This window comes from Oncorhynchus kisutch, unplaced genomic scaffold, assembly GCF_002021735.2.
Source record: "Oncorhynchus kisutch isolate 150728-3 unplaced genomic scaffold, Okis_V2 Okis07a-Okis12b_hom, whole genome shotgun sequence".
Taxonomy (NCBI): Eukaryota; Metazoa; Chordata; class Actinopteri; order Salmoniformes; family Salmonidae; genus Oncorhynchus; species Oncorhynchus kisutch.
Window position 1 is genome coordinate 10,630,734 of NW_022261984.1, and position 17,500 is coordinate 10,648,233.

Here is a 17,500-nt window from a genome sequence, read left to right on the forward strand (position 1 = left end):
ACAAGATCCCGCAAATGTTCCATTCAGCACAAAAAACCAAAGCTTATTTCTCTCAAATGTTGTGCACAAATGTGTTTACATCCCTGTTGGTAAGCATTTATTCCTTTGCCCCAAGATAATCCATGCACCCGACAGGTGTGGCATATCAAGAAGCTGATTGAACAGCATCATTCTTACACAGGTGCACCTTGTGCTGGGGACAATAAAACGCGGCTTTAAAATGTGCAGTTTTGTCACAACACAATGCCACAGATGTCTCACGTTTTGAGGGAGCGTGCAATTGGCTAGCTGACTGGAGGAATGTTCATCAGAGCTGTTGCCAGATAATTTAATGTTAATTTCTCTACCATAAACACTGCCTCCAATGTCATGTTAGATCATTTGGCTGATATGTCGAACCAGCCTCACAACCGCAGACCACGTGTGTACGGCGTTGTGTGGGCGAGTGGTTTGCTATTGTCAACGTTGTGAACAGAGTGCCCCGTGGTGGCGCTGGGGTTATGGTATGGGCAGGCATAAATTACAGACAACGACCACAATTGCATTTTATCTATGGCAATTTGAATGCACAGAGATACCGTGACGTGATCCCGAGTACCATTGTCCTGCCATTCACCCGCAGCCATCACCACATGTTTCAGCATGATAACGCACGGACCCCATATCGCAAGGATCTGTACACAATTCCTGGAAGCTGAAAACGTCCCAGTTTTCTGTACACTCACCAGACACGTTACCCACGTTTCTGTTTCCGCCCAATATCCAGCCACTTTGCACAGCCTATTGAAGAGGAGTGGAACAACATTCCACAGGCCACAATCAAACGTCTGATCAATACCGCTCGATGCGAAAGAGAAGTGTCACACTGCATGAGGCTAAAGGTAGTCACACCAGATAACCTACTGACTGGTTTTCTGATCCACGCCCCTTTACCTTCTGTTACATTTAATGTACAGTATATGTGACCAACAAATGCATTTGTATTCCCTGTGTTCCTAATCCATAGATTAGGGCCTAATGCATTTATTTCAATTTGATTGATTTCCTTTAATGAACTGTACCTCAGTTAAAATCTTAAATTGTTGCACATTGCGTTTATATTTTTTGTTGATCCTATGCTATGCCACGTTATGTGTTGGGGTTATCATAGAATTACATTAATATTGTGTAGGACCAATCTGCATTGTTGACTCATTTATTTAGTCAGAGTTTAGTCAGAAAATGGCATTCTCTAGTCCAAAGATAGGCCTATAGTTTAAACCTGAAAAATGAATATATTATCACAATCACCATGAAATAACTACTGGAGTTGATTTGAGATTAAATTACATTTTCTTACCTGAATAAAACTAGTGTGTATTTTCATTAAGTCTATGAGGACGGACGAGAAGGTCGCAGGTGCGTGTCTGGTCCGCTTTCAGGACGTCAGAAGATCACCGGTGAGGTGCGCATGCGTCCCTCACAGTGTGAAACGGATCGGCACACGCTTGATAAAACAGTTGATCTCCGTCTGTTTTGATATATTTTGTGGTATTTTACGTAGGTTTTAAACATACAATTCATGTAGGTTTACGGTATTAATGTTATATTCATACATGTAGCTCTAAAACGGACAAAATGTAGATTTTTTCCCCCCCTGGCGACCGCGGACTTCTTAGGGGGACCTGTTGATTCTACGGTGTAGCCCACCGAAGCAGCAATGGAGGTGAGCTAACGGTGACGGGATTGTGAGTCTTCGGCATATCTAGCCTATGCTATTATAGGCTACTTTTAACATATACCCCAGCATTTGTTTCTCTCCATTAGACCTGAGACGACCTATTTACTGAAGTACAGAGATTTATTTGCCATCCACATTGGGAAATAAAGTGCGCTGGATTTATGCGTTGACTATTGTCACTTGTGGGCTACTGTTACTGCACTCAAGGCACTCTAATCTTATCTGTAGGCTATAGGCTACTATTATTTTGACAATAAAATCTGTTTATAATTCATAAACTACGTAGCCTTAAACCTAAAATAGCCTATAGGCTACCAACACTCAGGGAAACTGATTTCAGAATTAGGAACTGCTTATTCAAAACCGCGTCGTGTTATTTTTATTGTGCGTTCTCCTGTCACATAATACACATTATTTTGGCTTCATGTTTTTGATATTCACCACAGCTGCCTGTTAACCATTCTTGTCCAGCCCACTAAATCAATCTCGTTATCAAACCACCGCTTGTCTCTCTCTCTTGCTTGAGTGGCCTGGGGTGTATTCATTACTGCAAACCATTGCAAAACCTTTTCCAACTGTTCCCGATAATTTCTCATTGGACACGTTCAGGTTAGTCCCTTCCCATTTCGACCGCTTGCTTCCTAGTGAATAAGCTAGATCCCTGTCCTGTCCCATGCACCTGGCACAAAATGATCGTGAGGCTGCATGTCAACTGTAATTACCGTGAGTCTTGGATAAGGCTATTTGCCGATGGTAATCTCATTTAAGAGCATTAGGTTTACTTCGGGAAGGCGCTTGCTAACAAGCTTGTTTGAGCATACACCCTGGTGCGTTCCAAATGACGCCCTATCAAAATTTGCTTTCGGTCATTTATCATGCCAAACAACATGTATATTTTATTGTGGCGCTGCATCAGTGAGATATGGACATGACGGTATGAGCTTCAGTTCTCTATCCATGGAATTAGCCCACTGCGTCACCAGGATGGAGCTAGCAAAGAAGGCTGTTCATTTTAGTCTATTCAAACAGACCTCATTTGAAAGGCAACAATTACACATTTAGATCAGGTGTGGCCAACAACACACCTGAACACACTCAGCAAGATGTGGGATAGAGAGAGTTTTGTTGATGCTGAGAACAGAATGTATATCTTTTAACATTCTTAGAACATTATTGTGTTTTTTTATAGAACGTTTTCTTAATTGTTCTAAGAACATGACTTTACATAGAACTACAAGGAAACCTGTAGAAAACATTATGCCGAAGTACTGAAATTCCCACCTAAGAAACATATGGTTCTCAGAACGTTATGTGCTAGCTGGGTAGCTTGCGCCATTCCCAGAATGTTGTGGATAGGTTCTATACAAAATAACCATAGGACAACCATGCTCTCGCAAACTGTAAGAAACATATGGTTCTCAGAACGTTATGTGCTAGCTGGGTATACCCCATATGGGGTCTTAAAGGTGGAGTGAGGGGGCAGAAGCTGAGCTGCAAATTAATCATCTTAGCAACAAGTATAAAAGGAACATTGAGGTGTTTTATTTAACAATATTTTATTAAATTAAACAGCCTACATGAAGACTTTCTGAGTTAATACTAGGAGGCCTAAACACACAAATCAAATTAAATTGCATTTGTCACGTCCAACAGTTTACAGCAGGTATATGATACATCCACAGTTTACAGCAGGTATATGATACATCCACAGTTTACAGCAGGTATATGATACATCCACAGTTTACAGCAGGTATATGATACATCACATCCACAGTTTACAGCAGGTATATGATACATCCACAGTTTACAGCAGGTATATGATACATCCACAGTTTACAGCAGGTATATGATACATCACATCCACAGTTTACAGCAGGTATATGATACATCCACAGTTTACAGCAGGTATATGATACATCCACAGTTTACAGCAGGTATATGATACATCCACAGTTTACAGCAGGTATATGATACATCCACAGTTTACAGCAGGTATATGATACATCCACAGTTTACAGCAGGTATATGATACATCACATCCACAGTTTACAGCAGGTATATGATACATCCACAGTTTACAGCAGGTATATGATACATCCACAGTTTACAGCAGGTATATGATACATCACATCCACAGTTTACAGCAGGTATATGATACATCCACAGTTTACAGCAGGTATATGATACATCACATCCACAGTTTACAGCAGGTATATGATACATCACATCCACAGTTTACAGCAGGTATATGATACATCACATACACAGTTTACAGCAGGTATATGATACATCACATCCACAGTTTACAGCAGGTATATGATACATCCACAGTTTACAGCAGGTATATGATACATCCACAGTTTACAGCAGATATATGATACATCACATCCACAGTTTACAGCAGGTATATGATACATCACATCCACAGTTTACAGCAGGTATATGATACATCACATCCACAGTTTACAGCAGGTATATGATACATCCACAGTTTACAGCAGGTATATGATACATCCACAGTTTACAGCAGATATATGATACATCACATCCACAGTTTACAGCAGGTATATGATACATCACATCCACAGTTTACAGCAGGTATATGATACATCACATCCACAGTTTACAGGAGGTATATGATACATCCACAGTTTACAACAGGTATAAGATATATCAGATAATGAATAATAGGATATACAGTATAGATAATGAATAATAGGATATACCGTATAGATAATGAATAATAGGATATACAGTATAGATAATGAATAATAGGATATACAGTATAGATAATGAATAATAGGATATACAGTATAGATAATGAATAATAGGATATACAGTATAGATAATGAATAATAGGATATACAGTATAGATAATGAATAATATTATATACAGTATAGATAATGAATAATAGGACATACAGTATAGATAATGAATAATAGTATATACAGTATAGATAATGAATAATAGGATATACAGTATAGATAATGAATAATAGGATATACAGTATAGATAATGAATAATAGGATATACAGTATAGATAATGAATAATAGGATATACAGTATAGATAATGAATAATATGATATACAGTATAGATAATGAATAATAGGATATACAGTATAGATAATGAATAATAGGATATACAGTATAGATAATGAATAATAGGATATACAGCATAGATAATGAATAATAGGATATACAGTATAGATAATGAACAATATGATATACAGTATAGATAATGAATAATAGGATATACAGTATAGATAATGAATAATAGGATATACAGTATAGATAATGAATAATAGGATATACAGTATAGATAATGAATAATAGGATATACAGTATAGATAATGAATCATAGGATATACAGTATAGATAATGAATAATAGGATATACAGTATAGATAATGAATAATAGGATATACAGTATAGATAATGAACAATATGATATACAGTATAGATAATGAATAATAGGATATACAGTATAGATAATGAACAATAGGATATACAGTATAGATAATGAATAATAGGATATACAGTATAGATAATGAATAATAGGATATACAGTATAGATAATGAACAATAGGATATACAGTATAGATAATGAATAATAGGATATACAGTATAGATAATGAATAATAGGATATACAGTATAGATAATGAATCATAGGATATACAGTATAGATAATGAATAATAGGATATACAGTATAGATAATGAATAATAGGATATACAGTATAGATAATGAATAATAGGATATACAGTATAGATAATGAATAATAGGATATACAGTATAGATAATGAATAATAGGATATACAGTATAGATAATGAATAATAGGATATACAGTATAGATAATGAATAATAGGATATACAGTATAGATAATGAATAATAGGATATACAGTATAGATAATGAATAATAGGATATACAGTATAGATAATGAATAATAGGATATACAGTATAGATAATGAATCATAGGATATACAGTATAGATAATGAATAATAGGATATACAGTATAGATAATGAATGTGCTTTGAGTGTGATTCACAAATATGAAGTAAACACACGCACATACACACGCATTCTACATGTATGTTTGTTGAAGTTGATCTAACGTATAAAATCAAGGCAACCAGCCGCAGTACAAGTTAGGCGACTGTGTTGAGACACATAAGTGTGTGTTGAGATTGTATTGCAGCTAGTGCAAGATCAGTGGGGCCTCATTTATCAACTGTGCATACATTTCTTAAAAAAAAAATCTGGCACACACACACACACACACACACACACACACACACACACACAGGCTGTGTTTCCAACGCATCAAAGACACATCCTCCTCCACTTACCCTCGCCTTATGCCCTCAGGGGAATCCCCCGCGGCCATCTTTGTCATTGGTCCAAATGATTAGCCAAGCAAGAGAAGTTGGGAACGTAAGCCCCTCAGCAATCGTTTTTTGTTCGAGTTTGCGAATGTACAGTTCTGTCCCCCCCCCCCCCCCCCCCCCCGGGGCCTGAAACGACCCATAATTCTAATTCGTGATGATCGTACATCCGCTACGAAAAGTTAAAACCAACATTAATATTGGGAGACGTCAACATAAAAGTGTAAGGTAAAAAACTAATGTAAATCAGTTAGATATTGTGCTACTAATGCACATGACAGCAACAAACACGTATCGGAAGTTATTATGTTTGTGTTCGGTTGGCTTTGGAAACGTTAACTTGCGTTCGTAACTTTCCCTGACGTCACACTCAAACCCATTGTAAATTGTCGATTTCCCTGCTGTAGTAGAAGGACGGCTAACATTCGATGTCTGCGGATGCGTTGTCCTCCATCCAAGATATGAAATAAGATCCTATTTGACTGTAGTGCATATTAAAAGCACACACAAATGTTTCCACGATTGACTGACAACACAAACCGTGGGAGGAACGGGTGACACATTTTCCGGGGCAAGAGCGGTCCGTTTAAAAATGAATTCATTCTTCCCTCGCCCCCCTCGCCCTGCAAGTGTCAACTCATCAGACGTCATCAGAAGTGTCCACTTGTAACGGCGTTCGTCTGTTGAAAGAGGAGCGGACCAAAATGCAGCGTGGTGGTTACTCATGTTCTTTAATGAAAATTAACAAACGGACAATACAAAACAACAAACAGAATGTGAAAACCTATGGACTCCTGGACGCACATCAAAACAATAGGGAGGGTCCGGGTGGGCGTCTGTCCATGGTGGCGGCTCCGGCGCGGGACGTGGACCCCACTCTATCAATGTCTTAGTTCCTCCCCCTCGCGTCCTAGGATAGTCTACCCTCGCCGCCGACCATGGCCTAGTAGTCCTCACCCAGAACCCCACTGGACTGAGGGGCAGCTCGGGACTGAGGGGCAACTCGGGACTGAGGAGCAGCTCAGGACTGAGGGGAAGCTCGGCACTGAGGGGAAGCTCGGCACTGAGGGGAAGCTCGGCACTGAGGGGAAGCCCGGCACTGAGGGGAAGCCCAGCACTGAGAGGAAGCCCAGCACTGAGAGGAAGCCCAGCACTGAGAGGAAGCCCAGCACTGAGAGGAAGCTCAGCACTGAGAGGAAGCTCAGGCAGGTAGTTGGATCCGGCAGATCCTGGCTGGCTGGCGGATCTAGAAGAGTCTGGTTGACTGGCGGATCTGGAAGAGTCTGGTTGACTGGCAGATCTGGAAGAGTCTGGTTGACTGGCAGATCTGGAAGAGTCTGGCTGACTGGCAGATCTGGAAGAGTCTGGTTGACTGGCGGATCTGGAAGAGTCTGGCTGACTGGCAGATCTGGAAGAGTCTGGCTGACTCTGGAGCAAAGCATGAAGAACGAAACAACAGCTCTGGCTGCTCCATGCAGACTGACAGCTCTGGCTGCTCCATGCAGACTGACATCTCTGGCTGTTCCTTGCAGACTGACATCTCTGGCTGCTCCATGCAGACTGACACCTCTGGCTGCTCCATGCAGACTGACAGCTCTGGCTGCTCCATGCAGACTGACATCTCTGGCTGCTCCATGCAGGCTGACAGCTCTGGCTTCTCCATGCAGACTGACAGCTCAGGCTGCTCCATGCAGGCTGGCAGCTCAGGCTGCTCCATGCAGGCTGGCAGCTCTGGCTGCGCTGAACAGGCAGGAGACTCCAGCAGCGCTGTAGAGGAGGAAGGCTCTGGCAGCGCTGAACATGCGGGAGACTCCGGCAGAGGAGGAAGGCTCTGGCTGCGCTGAACAGGCGGGAGACTCCAGCAGCGCTGTAGAGGAGGTAGGCTCTGGCTGCGCTGAACAGGCGGGAGGCTCCGGCAGCGCAGGAGAGGAGGAAGGCTCTGGCTGCGCTGAACAGGCGGGAGGCTCCGGCAGCGCTAAACAGGCGGGAGACTCCGACAGTACTGGAGAGGAGAAAGGCTCTGGCAGCGCTGAACAGGCGAGGCGCACTGAAGGTCTGGTGTGTGGTGCTGGCACTGGTGGTACTGGGCCGAGGACACGCACAGGAAGCCTGGTGCGGGGAGCTGCCACCGGAGGACTGGTGTGTGAAGCTGGCACAATCTTCACTAGCCGACTAACACGCACCTCAGGACGAGTATGGAGCGCTGACCCAGGTGCCATCAAATCCCCGACACGCTCCGTCGGGCGAATATCTTGCATACTACGCCAAATCAACTGCTCTCTCTCTTCACTCTCCTCCAATTCTATTAACACCTCCTAGAGTGTCTCCTCATCTCCCATCCGTGCACTCTCCTCCATTCTGTCCAATAATTCCTCGACCTTCTCAGACTCAGCCCTCAGCTTCTCCGATAGCTCCGATAACATCCCTGGCTCCTTACGGTAAACAGGTGGAGTTGGCTCAGGTCTGACTCCTGACTCTGCCACACTCTCCCTGAGCCCCTCCCCAATACATTTTTGGGGCTGACTCTCGGGCTTCCTTCCGCGCCGCCGTGCTTGTCGCTCCAACTCCATTCTTCTATAACCCTCTTCGCACTGCTCCAGTGAATCCCAGGCGGGCTCCGGCACTCTCCCTGGGTCGACCGCCCACCTGTCTATTTCCTCCCAAGTAGTGTAGTCCCGATATTGTTGCTCCTGCTGCCGCTGTTGCTTCTCCTCATACCAGCGCCTCTCAGCTCTCGCCGCCTCCAGTTCTTCTTTGGGGCGGCGATATTCTCCAGGCTGATCCCAGGGTCCTCCGAACAATTCATCCTCCCATGTCCATTCCTCTCTTTGTTGCTTCTGCTGTCGCTGCCTGTCACCACGCTGCTTGGTCCTGGTGTGGTGGGTGATTCTGTAACGGCGTTCGTCTGTTGAAAGAGGAGTGGACCAAAATGCAGCGTGGTGGTTACTCATGTTCTTTAATGAAAATGAACAAACGAACAATACAAAACAACAAACGTAACGTGAAAACCTATACAGCCTATCTGGTGACAACTAACACAGAGACAGGAACAATCACCCACAAACACACAGTGAAACCCAGGCTACCTAAATAGGGTTCCCAATCAGAGACAACGGTAATACCTGACTCTGATTGAGAACCGCCTCAGGCAGCCATAGACTATGCTAGACACCCCACAAAACCCCAAGACAAAAACGCACCACAAAAACCCATGTCACACCCTGGCCTGACCAAATAAATGAAGACAAACATAATATACTACGACCAAGGCGTGACACCACTTAATTTGAGTGCTGAGGGGATAGGCTGTTTCTTTTACAGTGTTTGGACCGTAGCCAGAGATCTATATGTTCTCCTTGATAAATCAGAGCCGTACTATATATTAGTGCTCTCGTTTGCTGTACGATTTAGCCAGAGATCTGTATGTTCTCCTTGATAAATCAGAGCCGTACTATATATTAGTGCTCTCGTTTGCTGTACGATTTAGCCAGAGATCTGTATGTTCTCCTTGATAAATCAGAGCCGTACTATATATTAGTGCTCTCGTTTGCTGTACGATTTAGCCAGAGATCTATATGTTCTCCTTGATAAATCAGAGCCGTACTATATATTAGTGCTCTCGTTTGCTGTACGATTTAGCCAGAGATCTGTATGTTCTCCTTGATAAATCAGAGCCGTACTATATATTTGTGCTCTCGTTTGCTGTACGATATGGAGATGTTGGAACTGAGCCATGATATAGATATTGATGAATCAGAGCCGTACTATATATTTGTGCTCTCGTTTGCTGTACGATGTGGAGATGTTGGAACTGAGCCATGATAGTTTCTACAAAGAAAGCGTAATGTCAAATTTGATCACATTTCTGTAGAGATGTGGGCAGAATGTTTTAAATCTTTAGCAGTTAATTTTTTTAAGCAATAAAATACAGCGAGTGTGAAACACTAGCTGCACATTCTGAAAGATAGATTTTTCCTTTTGAAAGAATGATGGTCCTTCCTGCTAGATTGATTGTCCTTCCTGCTAGATTGATTGTCCTTCCTGCTAGATTGATTGTCCTTCCTGCTAGATTGATTGTCCTTCCTGCTAGATTGATTGTCCTTCCTGCTAGATTGATTGGCCTTCCTGCTAGATTGATTGTCCTTCCTGCTAGATTGATTGTCCTTCCTGCAAGATTGATTGTCCTTCCTGCTAGATTGATTGTCCTTCCTAAAATATTGATTGTTCTTCCTAAAATATTGATTGTCCTTCCTGCTAGATTGATTGTCCTTCCTAAAATATTGATTGTCCTTCCTGCACAATTGATTGTCCTTCCTAAAAGATTGATTGTCATTCCTGCTAGATTGATTGTCCTTCCTGCTTGATTGATTGTCCTTCCTGATAGATTTATTGTCATTCCTGCTAGATAGATTGTCATTCCTGCCAAGGTTGATTGTCCTTCCTGCTAGATAGATTGTCATTCCTGCCAAGGTTGATTGTCCTTCCTGCTAGATTGATTGTCCTTCCTGCTAGATTGATTGTCCTTCCTGCCAAGGTTGATTGTCCTTCCTGCCAAGGTTGATTCTCCTTCCTGCTAGATTGATTGTCCTTCCTGCTAGATTGATTGTCCTTCCTGCTAGATTGATTGACATTCCTGCCAAGGTTGATTGTCCTTCCTGCTAGGTTGATTGTCCTTCCTGCCAAGGTTGATTGTCCTTCCTGCCAAGGTTGATTGTCCTTCCTGCCAAGGTTGATTGTCCTTCCTGCTAGATTGATTGTCCTTCCTGCTAGATTGATTGTCCTTCCTGCTAGATTGATTGTCCTTCCTGCTAGGTTGATTGTCCTTCCTGCTAGATTGATTGTCCTTCCTGCCAAGGTTGATCGTCCTTCCTGCCAAGGTTGATTGTCCTTTCCTGCTAGATTGATTGTCCTTCCTGTTAGGTTGATTGTCCTTCCTGCTAGATTGATTGTCCTTCCTGCCAAGGTTGATTGCCCTTCCTGCCAAGGTTGATTGTCCTTCCTGCTAGATTGATTGCCCTTCCTGCCAAGGTTGATTGTCCTTCCTGCTAGATCGATTGTCCTTCCTGCTAGATTGATTGTCCTTCCTGCTAGATAGATTGTCATTCCTGCCAAGGTTGATTGTCCTTCCTGCTAGATAGATTGTCATTCCTGCTAGGTTGATTGTCCTTCCTGCCAAGGTTGATTGCCCTTCCTGCCAAGGTTGATTGTCCTTCCTGCTAGATTGATTGCCCTTCCTGCCAAGGTTGATTGTCCTTCCTGCTAGATTGATTGTCCTTCCTGCTAGATTGATTGCCCTTCCTGCCAAGGTTGATTGTCCTTCCTGCTAGATTGATTGTCCTTCCTGCTAGATTGATTGTCCTTCCTGCTAGATAGATTGTCATTCCTGCCAAGGTTGATTGTCCTTCCTGCCAAGGTTGATTGTCCTTCCTGCTAGATTGATTGTCCTTCCTGCTTGATTGATTGTCCTTCCTGCTAGATTTATTGTCCTTCCTGCTAGATAGATTGTCCTTCCTGCCAAGGTTGATTGTCCTTCCTGCCAAGGTTGATTGTCCTTCCTGCTAGATTGATTGTCCTTCCTGCTAGATTGATTGTCCTTCCTGCTAGATTGATTGTCCTTCCTGCTAAGGTTGATTGTCCTTCCTGCCAAGGTTGATTGTCCTTCCTGCTAGATTGATTGTCCTTCCTGCCAAGGTTGATTGTCCTTCCTGCCAAGGTTGATTGTCCTTCCTGCTAGATTGATTGTCCCTCCTGCTAGAGAAATTGTCCTTCCTGCCAAGGTTGATTGTCATTCCTGCCAAGGTTGATTGTCCTTCCTGCTAGATAGATTGTCATTCCTGCTAGGTTGATTGTTCTTCCTGCTAGATTGATTGTCCTTCCTGCTAGATTGATTGACATTCCTGCCAAGGTTGATTGTCCTTCCTGCTAGGTTGATTGTCCTTCCTGCTAGGTTGATTGTCCTTCCTGCTAGATTGATTGTCCTTCCTGCCAAGGTTGATTGTCCTTCCTGCCAAGGTTGATTGTCCTTCCTGCCAAGGTTGATTGTCCTTCCTGCCAAGGTTGATTGTCCTTCCTGCTAGATTGATTGTCCTTCCTGCTAGATTGATTGTCCTTCCTGCTAGATAGATTGTCATTCCTGCCAAGGTTGATTGTCCTTCCTGCTAGATAGATTGTCATTCCTGCTAGGTTGATTGTTCTTCCTGCTAGATTGATTGTCCTTCCTGCTAGATTGATTGACATTCCTGCCAAGGTTGATTGTCCTTCCTGCTAGGTTGATTGTCCTTCCTGCTAGGTTGATTGTCCTTCCTGCTAGATTGATTGTCCTTCCTGCCAAGGTTGATTGTCCTTCCTGCCAATGTTGATTGTCCTTCCTGCTAGATTGATTGTCCTTCCTGCTAGATTGATTGTCCTTCCTGCTAGATTGATTGTCCTTCCTGCTAGATTGATTGTCCTTCCTGCTAGGTTGATTGTCCTTCCTGCTAGATTGATTGTCCTTCCTGCCAAGGTTGATCGTCCTTCCTGCCAAGGTTGATTGTCCTTTCCTGCTAGATTGATTGTCCTTCCTGCTAGGTTGATTGTCCTTCCTGCTAGATTGATTGTCCTTCCTGCCAAGGTTGATTGCCCTTCCTGCCAAGGTTGATTGTCCTTCCTGCTAGATTGATTGCCCTTCCTGCCAAGGTTGATTGTCCTTCCGGATAGATTGATTGTCCTTCCTGCTAGATTGATTGTCCTTCCTGCTAGATTGATTGTCCTTTCAAACTATTGAAAAGTATCCTCAATACTACAGCCGAAGACAAGTCGTTGTTCAGTGATTGGTTAATCATGTTAGGTTCTAAATGAACCGAGTAAAAACTCACTGAGGATTATTAAAGGGTCCGACAGCTGAACAGACGAAGACATGTTCCCACCAGCGCAAGAATATAAACCTCAATTTAGGTGAATTCTCCTCCTTACACATCTTTTTATTTTATTTTACCTTTATTTAACTAGGCAAGTCAGTTAAGAACAAATTCTTATTTACAATGACGGCCTAGGAACAGTGGGTTAACTGCCTGTTCAGGGGCAGAACGACAGATTTGTACCTTGTCAGCTCGGGGATTTGAACGTGCAACCTTTCGGTTACTAGTCCAACGCTCTAACCACTAGGCTACCCTGCCGCCTCTACACTCTAACCATTAGGCTACCCTGCCTCCTCTACACTCTAACCACTAGGCCACCCTGCCACCTCTACACTCTAACCACTAGGCCACCCTGCCACCTCTACACTCTAACCACTAGGCTACCTGTCACCTCTACACTCTAACCACTAGGCTACCTGTCACCTCTACACTCTAACCACTAGGCCACCCTGCCGCCTCTACACTCTAACCACTAGGCTACCCTGCCACCTCTACACTCTAACCACTAGGCTACCCTACCACCTCTACACTCTAACCACTAGGCTACCCTGCCACCTCTACACTCTAACCACTAGGCTACCCTGCCGCCTCTACACTCTAACCACTAGGCTACCCTACCACCTCTACACTCTAACCACTAGGCCACCCTGCCACCTCTACACTCTAACCACTAGGCCACCCTGCCACCTCTACACTCTAACCACTAGGCTACCCTGCCACCTCTACACTCTAACCACTAGACTACCCTACCACCTCTACACTCTAACCACTAGGCTACCCTGCCGCCTCTACACTCTAACCACTAGGCTACCCTGCCACCTCTACACTCTAACCACTAGGCTACCCTACCACCTCTACACTCTAACCACTAGGCTACCCTGCCGCCTCTACACTCTAACCACTAGGCTACCCTGCCGCCTCTACACTCTAACCACTAGGCTACCCTGCCGCCTCTACACTCTAACCACTAGACCACCCTGCCACCTCTACACTCTAACCACTAGGCTACCCTGCCACCTCTACACTCTAACCACTAGGCTACCCTGCCGCCTCTACACTCTAACCACTAGACCACCCTGCCACCTCTACGCTCTAACCACTAGACCACCCTGCCGCCTCTACGCTCTAACCACTAGGCCACCTCTACACTCTAACCACTAGGCTACCTACCTCCTCTACACTCTAACCACTAGGCCACCCTGCCAATACATCTCTGTTGACAGACAGAAACTTTAGTGGTATATGTTCTTCCTCACTTCATCTGACCTCTGACCTCGCACCCAACGTCCTCACTCCTCCCAACCTCACGGCTCTCCTGTTGACTTTGTACCCGACCGTGGCCCTTCTCCTTCCCATGGGGTCCCTGATGGGTCCCTGATGTCTAACATTAACACTGTCTGACAGAACGTAAACGTTCCACATTCCCCCTTTTTCTCTGCCTCAGTGACGTGAATGAGGATATTTCATATGATCATGTTTAGAAGTTCAGAACCCATCGATCAATAGATGACTGTGTTTCCATCTCTCCTGCCTTGGTATATAGGCTATGATGTGGTTGGTGCTCCTATAGATGACTGTGTTTCCATCTCTCCTGCCTTGGTATATAGGCTATGACGTGGTGCTCCTATTGCACAGTAATACTGTAGCATACTCATACTGTCAAATATCTTAAATAGGCTACCAGTCTATTTACGTTGGAGCGTGCTTGGCTATTGAATGAGTGATTTGATAAATGGTAGACTAATATTTGTTGTGTAGCAGGGATAAACCAGTCATGTCCTAACATGAGAGACATGTCCTGCGATATGATCCGGATTCAGACCTACATGTTCTGCAATATGATCCGGATTCAGACCTACAGTATATAATAAAATAGAGAGACATGTCCTGCGATATGATCCGGATTCAGACCTACATGTTCTGCAATATGATCCGGATTCAGACCTACAGTATATAATAAAATAGAGAGACATGTCCTGCGATATGATCCGGATTCAGACCTACATGTCCTGCAATATGATCCGGATTCAGACCTACATGTCCTGCAATATGATCCGGATTCAGACCTACAGTATATAATACAATAGAGAGACATGTCCTGCGATATGATCCGGATTCAGACCTACATGTCCTGCGATATGATCCGGATTCAGACCTACATGTCCTGCGATATGATCCGGATTCAGACCTACATGTTCTGCAATATGATCCGGATTCAGACCTACAGTATATAATAAAATAGAGAGACATGTCCTGCAATATGATCCGGATTCAGACCTACAGTATATAATACAATAGAGAGACATGTCCTGCAATACGATCCGGATTCAGACCTACATGTCCTGCAATATGATCCGGATTCAGACCTACATGTTCTGCAATATGATCCGGATTCAGACCTACATGTCCTGCAATATGATCCGGATTCAGACCTACAGTATATAATAAAATAGAGAGACATGTCCTGCGATATGATCCGGATTCAGACCTACATGTCCTGCAATATGATCCGGATTCAGACCTACAGTATATAATACAATAGAGAGACATGTCCTGCGATATGATCCGGATTCAGGCCTACATGTCCTGCAATATGATCCGGATTCAGACCTACAGTATATAATAACATAAGAGACATGTCCTGCGATATGATCCGGATTCAGACCTACAGTATATAATAACATAAGAGACATGTCCTGCAATATGATCCGGATTCAGACCTACATGTCCTGCAATATGATCCGGATTCAGACCTACAGTATATAATAACATAAGAGACATGTCCTGCGATATGATCCGGATTCAGACCTACAGTATATAATAACATAAGAGACATGTCCTGCAATATGATCCGGATTCAGACCTACATGTCCTGCAATATGATCCGGATTCAGACCTACAGTATATAATAACATAAGAGACATGTCCTGCAATACGATCCGGATTCAGACCTACAGTATATAATTAAATGAGAGACATGTCCTGTGGTTGATCAATTGATCAACCACCAGAAGTGGTGTGTCTACGTGGTCTGACCTGTGCGTGTGGAGATACTCACTCTTTACTGTTCAAAATGATACCAACTTTTGTGGGAAAACTGTCGCATTCAGGATTAAAGTATTTGTTTTGTGCGCATGCTCCTTTAATCAATCAATCAATCAATCAATCAATCAAATGTATTTATAAAGCCCTTCTTACATCAGCTGATATCTCAAAGTGCTGTACAGAAACCCAGCCTAAAACCCCAAACAGCAAGCAATGCAGGTGTAGAAGCACGGTGGCTAGGAAAAACTCCCTAGAAAGGCCAGAACCTAGGAAGAAACTTAGAGAGGAACCAGGCTCTGAGGGGTGGGCCAGTCCTCTTCTGGCTGTGCTGGGTAGAGAGGAACCAGGCTCTGAGGGGTGGCCAGTCCTCTTCTGGCTGTGCTGGGTAGAGAGGAACCAGGCTCTGAGGGGTGGGCCAGTCCTCTTCTGGCTGTGCCGGGTAGAGAGGAACCAGGCTCTGAGGGGTGGCCAGTCCTCTTCTGGCTGTGCTGGGTAGAGAGGAACCAGGCTCTGAGGGGTGGGCCAGTCCTCTTCTGGCTGTGCTGGGTAGAGAGGAACCAGGCTCTGAGGGTTGGGCCAGTCCTCTTCTGGCTGTGCTGGGTAGAGAGGAACCAGGCTATGAGGGGTGGGCCAGTCCTCTTCTGGCTGTACTGGGTAGAGAGGAACCAGGCTATGAGGGGTGGGCCAGTCCTCTTCTGGCTGTACTGGGTAGAGAGGAACCAGGCTCTGAGGGGTGGGCCAGTCCTCTTCTGGCTGTGCTGGGTAGAGAGGAACCAGGCTCTGAGGGGTGGGCCAGTCCTCTTCTGGCTGTGCTGGGTAGAGAGGAACCAGGCTCTGAGGGGTGGGCCAGTCCTCTTCTGGCTGTACTGGGTAGAGAGGAACCAGTCTCTGAGGGGTGGGCCAGTCCTCTTCTGGCTGTGCTGGGTAGAGATTATAATGATGATAAATATGTCAAGTCATGTTGCAGGTATCCGATGTTGACCGGTGACAGGCACACATGAACACTCTCAACCATCTAGTGAAGACCTACATCCAAGCAAAGATGGACGCCATGGGTAAGTGTCATTCAGCCCTTCTAAGCACCTTGACTACACTACACAGTGACTACACTACACAGTAACTACACTACACCATGACTACACTACACAGTGACTACACTACACAGTGACTACACTACACAGTGACTACACAGTGACTACCTTACACAGTGACTACACTACACAGTGACTACACTACACAGTGACTACACTACACAGTGACTACACTACACAATGACTACACTACACAGTGACTACACTACACAATGACTACACTACACGGTGACTACACTACACTACACAGTGACTACACTACACAGTGACTACACTACACAGTGACTACACTACACGGTGACTACACTACACAATGACTACACAATGACTACACTACACAGTGACTACACTACACAGTGAC

General features: G+C 44.1%; 1 protein-coding gene across 1 annotated transcript in view; it reads left to right on the plus strand.

Annotated features, from left to right (window-relative positions):
• The first annotated feature begins 1,451 nt into the window (after positions 1 to 1,451).
• LOC116360074 (multiple PDZ domain protein-like) overlaps positions 1,452 to 17,500 on the plus strand; it is an 86,493-nt gene continuing 70,444 nt past the window's right edge. Inside the window, exons 1-2 of the mRNA XM_031814588.1 lie at positions 1,452 to 1,705; positions 17,016 to 17,103. Coding sequence (XP_031670448.1) covers positions 17,046 to 17,103 — 58 coding nt within the window. The 5' untranslated portion in view covers positions 1,452 to 1,705; positions 17,016 to 17,045. The remainder of the gene's footprint in view (positions 1,706 to 17,015; positions 17,104 to 17,500) is intronic.